The sequence below is a fragment of the Cylas formicarius genome, unplaced genomic scaffold, assembly GCF_029955315.1.
Source record: "Cylas formicarius isolate icCylForm1 unplaced genomic scaffold, icCylForm1.1 PGA_scaffold_10__41_contigs__length_53128322, whole genome shotgun sequence".
Classification (NCBI taxonomy): domain Eukaryota; kingdom Metazoa; phylum Arthropoda; class Insecta; order Coleoptera; family Brentidae; genus Cylas; species Cylas formicarius.
Window position 1 is genome coordinate 24,876,440 of NW_026844214.1, and position 8,458 is coordinate 24,884,897.

General features: G+C 35.3%; 1 protein-coding gene across 7 annotated transcripts in view; it reads left to right on the forward strand.

Moving 5' to 3' along the window:
- Positions 1 to 7,948, forward strand: part of LOC132696772 (protein daughterless-like) — a 114,871-nt gene extending 106,923 nt beyond the window's left edge. For 5 of the 7 annotated variants that reach the window (XM_060661829.1, XM_060661804.1, XM_060661786.1 and 2 more), the window contains 4 exons: positions 787 to 885; positions 3,476 to 3,621; positions 3,684 to 3,808; positions 5,043 to 7,948. In XM_060661829.1, coding sequence (XP_060517812.1) covers positions 787 to 885; positions 3,476 to 3,621; positions 3,684 to 3,808; positions 5,043 to 5,105 — 433 coding nt within the window. In that variant the 3' untranslated portion in view covers positions 5,106 to 7,948. The remainder of the gene's footprint in view (positions 1 to 786; positions 886 to 3,475; positions 3,622 to 3,683; positions 3,809 to 5,042) is intronic. The other 2 variants (XM_060661795.1, XM_060661822.1) reach the window with 2 other exon arrangements.
- The last annotated feature ends 510 nt before the right edge of the window (positions 7,949 to 8,458 follow it).

Consider the following 8,458-nt stretch of genomic DNA (forward strand, 5'->3'; position numbering starts at 1 on the left):
TCAAACAACTACTAAACCAGTATATATTTTTTTAGCATTTTAACAAGTGCACCTTTTTATATGAAAAACTATTTAAATTTTTTTTATTTTTGTCCAAAAAATTAAAAATATCCCCATAAAGAAAAGTTTGAGGGCAAAAATGAAACTTAGGTCTTTTCCCCAATTTTCATTTTTAAACCTTGAACTCAATGGAAAAATTAGACAAAATAATTGAACAAAATTAAGTTTGTACCTTTACGTAGTTGTTGCCTTAGCTGAAACGTAGGGGATTTTCACATGCTTTTCAAAACACAACTGCATAAAGCAGATGTTCAACAAAGTTGGCTTGTCGCAAATTAGTTTGAATTTGCCTCGTCAGGACAGAGTTGGTCTAATATAGACTGTAAAACGTCAACCGAATGCAAAATTTGACTTGCGTAACATTCGTCATTAAGAATTTGGCCAGCATGTATAGTAGAGATTAATTACAATTATTTTTATGTATGTTTGGATATTATTATTCTTTGCACGTTTTGCTCAACAACGCATCGAATATGGGCCTGTATACATTCTTAACGACAAAAGTGTGTGTCAAAAATTAAAAGAGCACAAGAAAGATGGGGATTCAATTTCATGTTCGTGCCATATTGCCTCGCGTCGGCGGGAGATATCGACCTCGTCGACGTGCTCAACGATTTGTGACAAATGGTTTTCTGACGTTCGACGATGGTGATACTCCCCCCTGTAACGTGCGACTGTGTCCGTTATCATCTGCGGTTTTAAACGCTATTACATAAGTTGTGGTAGTTGTTCCAGTGCGGACGAAACGGAGGAGGGGGATTTAGACCCGGATGTCAAAGCGCAGCGCGAAAAAGAGAGGCGGCAAGCTAATAATGCCCGGGAAAGGTGGGATATCATTAATTTTTTCCATCACCATTGGAAAGTATATGTTGGCCTATATTCTTTTGTGTCTTTGCGTTGACGGGGTTGCTCACTGGTGGGCCTCTTGGACGAATCAATTTAAATAAAGTCTCTTGTTAGATAAAAGTCTATTGCTGCCATGTTTGAAATCGTAAAGAAAGCAGAAATTGTAAGCGCCGCGCCGGTTTCCAACGTGTATTAGAGTCTGTTTCAGAATGGTGTAGAGTAATAAAACCTCATTAGTTATGCAAAGGGACTACAGAGTGACACAGGATACTAAAAGACTTCTTTGCGAGACTATAGTATTGTTACAGATTAACCATTGTAACACCGTGTTCATGCTTTGTTCAGGTAATATAGAGACGTACCATATTCAAAAAGTTCAAAATTCCTGACTAAGACTGCTATATGGAGTTAGACCTACAACTCATATTTCACCATATCTAGTTAGATCAGGCTGGTTGAATAGGTTTCATCGATATAAACTTCACTTTTTGTTATTCGATTACAAAATTATTCGATATGCAATACGAGGGCAGCGGCAAATTTCCCGGCCTGAAGAAACAAAGTAGACTAACAATTTTTTATTATTTTTCAATATAATCTACCTTAACTTCAATACACTTATTACATCTCTTTATTGACAACTCAATCCCTTTAAAAAAATATTCTTTTGGTTTGTCTGCCAAATGAGCTGAAACAGCCTCTTTGAATTCAACTTCGTCGTTAAACCGCCTTCCATATAAGTCCTTTCTCAAATATCCAAACAAATAATAGTTGCTGGGGGCCATATCCGGACTATTGGGAGGATGATCTATCTGTTGGAACCCACACTTTAAAATGGCAGCTTGTGCAAGACCAGCATTATGGACAGGTGCATTATCGTGCAAAAGACGCACGCCTCTGGTCAGTTTTCCTCGACGTTTTACACCTATGCAGTCTCGCAATTTATGTAATAATGTTGCGTAATATTTACCATTAACTGTTGTATTAGTTTCTTTAAAATCTATCAAAAGAATTCCTTCACAATCCCAAAAGATCGTGGCCATCATCTTTTTTGTTGTCTGGCAGACTCTGAATTTTTTTGGAGGTGCTTCACCCTTACGACGCCACTCCACTGATTCTTTTTTCGATAAAGGTTCATAATAGAGAACCATAGTTTCATCTCCCGTCACAATAGTTTCTATCACAGGCTTCGGTTCTGACTCACAGAGTTCCAAAAAAGACCGCGCACTCGACACGGCGTTGTTTTTGAATAGCCGAAAGGTTTTAAGAACCCATCTTGCATTAACCTTATGCATAGCTAAATGATCATTCATGCAGGATTCGACGAACACTTGATTCAGAAAGCTTAGTAATTTCTGAGATTTCCTTTAAACGTCGATTACTCAATACCCCCCTCTTCCATAATCGCAACAATATCTTCTGTTATGACCTCCACTGGTCGACCAGTTCTTGAATCATCTTCAAGGGACTCCACCACGCGAAAACGTTTTGCCCATTCTTTCACTACAGGAAAACTTTAGCCGTACACACCATCCAGCCTTTCTTTAATAATTTTAAGTGCTAACCAACCCTTCTTTTGTCAAAAGCTTTATAACCGCTCTATATTCTATTTGCGTTATTTTCGACATTTTTTCGGACACGTCTTGTTTAAAATGCTGTCAATAAAAAATTATTTGACGCAAGACTTTAATTTTTTTTTTCGACGCTTACTAAGATATATATTTAAAAGAAGACAAAGTGTTATCGTGGTACTGGAGCTGCATCTATGTCAGGCCGGGAAATTTTGGCGCTAACCTCGTACCTTCCTATCAATACAACAAAATTACATTTCGAACGGATGTCGACAATATGAACCTCCGTAGAAAAGACCATTTAAAAAGGCCCTTCTCAACTAACCAAGTTGTAAAAATAATTAATCAAGATATCTCCCTAATAGATTTTTCTTTGACTCTATTGATCTTGCAGAATAAGTTTGAAAATTGCATTTTGGATAAACAAATAGTCCTCCCTTCTCCCTAATTCTCTCCCGCTCCCACTCCAAGCGTTGTCTGTTCCTCTGTATATCTGTTATTTTAATGCTAAATTTTTGACTGTATCTGGCTGTGCCAAATGGCCGACCTTAGCCCTTTGCTGCCCATATCTAATTCTGGATATAATTTTGTTTGCTTGCTATTTATTATTATTATTATTAATATTATTATTGTTATTATTCGTATTCTTATTCTTATTATTACTTTGTTTGTTTCGAAATATGAGGATAACAAAATTGAAACAACATAACTTCTCTGTTATATACGTGTTGTTAAATGTACTTGTTTAAGTAATTATTTGTAGGCCATTTGGCGGTTTCTCCCAAAATCCACAGTCATTCATTAATTTACAAAACAGGTGATATATTTCCCCAGACTTCGTAACTTAGATTTTGGTGACCTTAACCAAGCCCTAACTATGGAGCTCATTGAGCAGCCCCTGTCTAATGAGTAACATTAGAATTTTCCCTCACATTAACTCTCATGAAAAATCAAAATCCTCTTCACTCAACGTCTCAAATTGGTTCTGTACGTTTTAGGATACGTATTCGCGACATAAATGAAGCCCTTAAAGAACTGGGGCGAATGTGCATGGCGCACTTGAAGACGGACAAACCGCAGACGAAACTAGGTATCCTTAATATGGCAGTGGAGGTGATAATGACCCTCGAACAGCAGGTGCGAGGTAGGACGTTCGTTAAATATTTCTCGATAAGAGCGAGAACTAGATATTTGTTTCGATTTTAGAGAGGAATCTGAACCCAAAAGCTGCTTGTCTCAAGCGGAGAGAGGAAGAGAAAGCGGAGGACGGGCCAAAATTGGGACCCACGCCACACCATATGCTCCCCGCATCCCACTATCCCGCATTACCTGTAAGTAGTTTCGCGGGATTATTCTTGTTTAGTTGATGTTGGTTTTTATGATTTCCCTGCAAATGCTAAAACTGCAACTTCGTTTTCTGATCATAATACACATGATTAATATTACCGTCATAAGAGCTTGGAACTGGGGTTTTGTAAATAAATAAATACTAAATAAAAAAAATAAAAACTAAATAAAGTAAATTATTTTTTGTGTCATTCGTAATAAAATTACGTAAACATTTCGAACCCTGGCTATGCGAGTTACGGTAATATGGAGATTGTGTCCTGTGGCCTGAAAGAAAATTAGAACGTCAGAGAAAATATTTATGATTCCCAACAGGAATAACAAAAACAAAACTGTGGTTTGCGGCTGTACAACTATAAGACTGTAGCTTTGTATTATTGCTAGAATCACTTTAAAGGATTTAGCTGCAATAATACATGAAAATTACTTGGAATATAAACTCAGTAAAATAAAGCCACATGAAAGCATATGTGGTAATTCACTCAAGTTAAGCATCAAAAAAACTATTGAAAGAAAGATTCAAAGAATTATCAACTTTTGAAGACTTAGATACCCTTGATTCACATAACAGTACAAATGACTTAGCTGCAAGTTCTCAGGTAGCAAGTCAAACTCAAGTAGTAGTTCACTATAGATGTGAAAAGTACTCAAGTATTTATTTTCTTACCTGTAAAATCTGACCTATTTCTACAAGAGTTGATATTCAACATTTATTCACACATCACAGACAAAAATTCGGGAGGAGTTTACACATTGGAGAAACTGAACCAAAAATATCAACTAGGCTAAAACAACATGAAGAATCTTTAAAACTTTAACAAATTAACTGTTCGTCAATTGCCAAACATCATCATCATGGCATGTCTATTCTTCTGCCAAAGAAAAATCCGAGAATCCATAGAAATGCTTATGTCTCGCTTTCCTCAAACAATATATAAGCAGGTACAGAGTAGAATGCAAAGAAATTTTAGTTAAGCTAGAAAGAAGCCAAAAAGATGATTGGCGAAACGTCAGCAACGTCGATTGAACAACAACCGACGCGGGAGTAATCAAAAAGATTGTAAATGGTATAACGGGTTTGTTATTTCGTAATAACATGGACATAGATAAATCGGGCTTCAAATGTTTAGTCTGATTTGAGCACAACAGCTTGATTTCTAACGTTGGTAAAGACATAGCATTGAAGAAGCGATAGAATAGAGTTTCATTGATGTGTAGGTCTCTTTCCAGGGCGCGCCGACCACCTTGCCACACAGCGGCCCTCCCGGTCAGCCGCAATAGCATTGCTAGTACCGCCACCTGTACATATAAACAACATTGAAAACACACTCGTACAAAAAGGCATTGTCGTCGTCACATTCATCGTCACGTATAAACGCGTCATTATATTTTTTTAAGGATAGCAAAGCGGTTAATGTTGTTTCAAATTATGCGGTTTCTTCTTCACCGGGCCCGATTTTTCTAAATATATTGTTGCCGTAAAAAACAAATTGTCCCAGTGATTAGAGGGTCGGGCATTTTCTCCCTCTCCCCCCCCGGACAATATTCGGCTTGTGGTTCGAGAAACGCGCCAAGTATTATTTATGTAAATGTTATTTATGTAATATTAATAATGTGTCGATGTGCCAAATTCGCCCAAGCAAATACTCTGTTTCAACACGCACTATCCGTTTAGGTCTAGTATTCTGCTCATCATTATTTTTTTTAAAGCTTTTAATCGAAGTATTACTCTTGATCTCTCGTTCATTTGCCATTTGCTAATATGACAAGACGATGCGTATTATTAATAATTTTTCCTAAGTAGTTTTTTTTTAGTTTCAATTGAATTGATTGATTGATTGATCCGCCGGCCCTAAAATCCGGTTGTGTAGTCATCTAATTCTTGATGGGAAGGAAATACAGCCGAATTTTATATACAAAAAAAGTTATTGAAGTTATAACACTTTATTTAATTTTGGAACATCCTTTACAAACGTTCATCTTTAAATCGTTTTCCTAGAAACGGATATTCTTTTTCATTTTTTTTTTGTGAGCGTTCAGTTCTTCCAATCATATTTTATGTTGTCATCTGATGACTTGAAAAAGTCATATGGTCATATGATTACGATTGTGACAGAAAACTTCACCTGGTGGCAAGGTAAGCAATCGTAATCGCGTCACACATAGCAAGAATGATGAGAATGCTGTATACTTTCATTGCAGAGATGGGGCAAATAGCATTTTCGTAAAATAGTAATCACTTTGATTATGGTTAATGTAGGCTCATCTAGGACTGTTCGTTTCCCTAATACCGTACTTCGTTACTAGGACATACGATATTACTGTTACATTAATTAAAGAAAATAGTATTTCATTCCTTGGACAGTAAAGTGCCGTCCGATTCCCGTTTACCGTTTTTATTTTTATTTTGGAATTTGTGGTAAAAAACATGCGACTACACATCCGGAACAAATTTGAGCCCTTCCTCTTCATGGTCCTCATGGTAGAGAATTAAAAGTCCTTATTGTGACAACGCATCAATTTTTTACCGTGTAATTGTGGTCTCAGCGTTTGAGATCGACGGTGTATGGTGTCGCTCAATTTATGATTAAATTATTTATTTTCAAAACGGTGCCATTTCTTTTATAATTTTATTTTTTTACATGTATGTGATAAGCGATTTATTTTTTAAATATTTGTAATGCGCGGCGTCTCGAACCACTCGCACCTAAGCACATATGTACATAACACGATTATGTTGGCCTCCACGGAACGACTAGAATGGTCGCTTATATATTTTGCTCGATTACCACAATTTTTAAAAATGTTACTCTTGTAAATATTGCGTAGGTTATTATGAGAATTGTTGCCAACATAATCGCGTTGTCAGTATCGACGAGCCAGTATTTTTGTATATGATTAAACGGGAGTTACTTATTTTGTAAATATCGCGGAATTTTTTCACCTTTTAAATAGGCAAATGTACTTTTTCCTTGTTTCCAAGACGTAGGTTATTCCCCCCTTACCCATTTTCTGTTTTAACTACGCCCCTTGCTAATTTATTTCGTGCGATAATTTATAGATTTTAGGTGTTTTTTTTATTAATTAATCTTATTAATATAATGTAATGTTTCAAACAAAGCTGTAATTTTTTTGCTTTTGATTTCTGTTGCCTGTGCAAGTTGAAAAGAGTCTAATTTTGTCACAATTATTATTATATACGGGGTGATATTCTTGGTGAACACTAAATACTGGGCGATTTAGGAAACTTTGTTACCACTGCTAATTAAAATTATTGGTATATGGTTTTTCTCCGAAAAAAATCCGTATGGCTGACCCAGAACTAAACAATAAGCCTTAATTTGAGTTTACGTAAGTGTAATCTTTGCTTAGGTATAGCTACATACATATATTTTTTTAGATAATCATGTAACACCCAATGTAACGTTTTATTTTTAGATTTGTAGCGTTTTATATTTTGTTTTTCAGTTGTTGATAGATGTTGCTTCGACTGTCGCTTCATATTGAAGATTCCGGTCGATGCTGTTGACGTCCATTTTGTTGTACGAATGAAAACTTTGACGTTGAGTTCTTTTCCATGCAATAATTCATTAGTTAATTCGATACGTTTAAGTTTCATTCCAGCGGCAGCCATTTTTTTTTCTTTTTATTTCGAATGAAAACGGCAGCGAAAACTGATGGATATGTGCGTCGAAATATTCAACGAAATAATTGACGAGTATTTCTTTGAATATTTTCCGCGTCTCGCCCTATTATCGGTCCATTTTTTTTTTTGGATTCCAACTATTGTTGTCCTACGAGTCGAGTCGTGTTGCGTTATATATATTTTTGTAGTTAATCCAACATTCGATTAGTGGGGGCTCGTAAAAATAGAGGCAGCAAATAAAAAAAAAATTGCTTGATTAAAAACCTTAACATGCGTATAAACGTTTTAAGGCGAACGCGTTTAATTTTTGAGTACATAAATAAATAAAAACGAGTATATGAGTAAGATGGTCAGAACAATGCGTGTTGATGAGAGAATGTTAAGTTAGTTATACAGCTCTAGATTATGGTATACATAAATTTAAAAAAATAAATGAATATCGATTCTATGTAATATACAATACGTACATAATATACTATGTGCCATTTTTCATACTCTTGTGTTTTATTCCAATCCTAACCAACCTATTACGAACAAAACTTCCTGGATTTATGACGAGGAATGCACAAGAATTTACATCTATAAATCATGTTTAAGGCATCGTGTTTAAAACAAATGGACTCAAATAGTATTCAAAAATTGCAAAATACAAGTTATTAGAAAGTATGATCAAATAAGTCATACGTTGACATCGAGGAAATAGTAAATTATATATAGCGGAACCTACTCACATTCAAAAACTGAACTGAGGAGGAGGCTTTTACTTGATGAAAATCCATTTATCAAAATAAATGAGAACTAAAAGTTCAGATTTTCACGAAATTATATATTTTGACATGACAATTGTTTCGACAACACCGTGTCTTTATCAAATGTTACTTACATTCACCTATATTCTATTTTATTACAATAAAAAATACGCAATTACCTTTATAATAAAATTGTATCTATTTTTAATCAACTCAAAAAGAACGTATTTTAAATAATA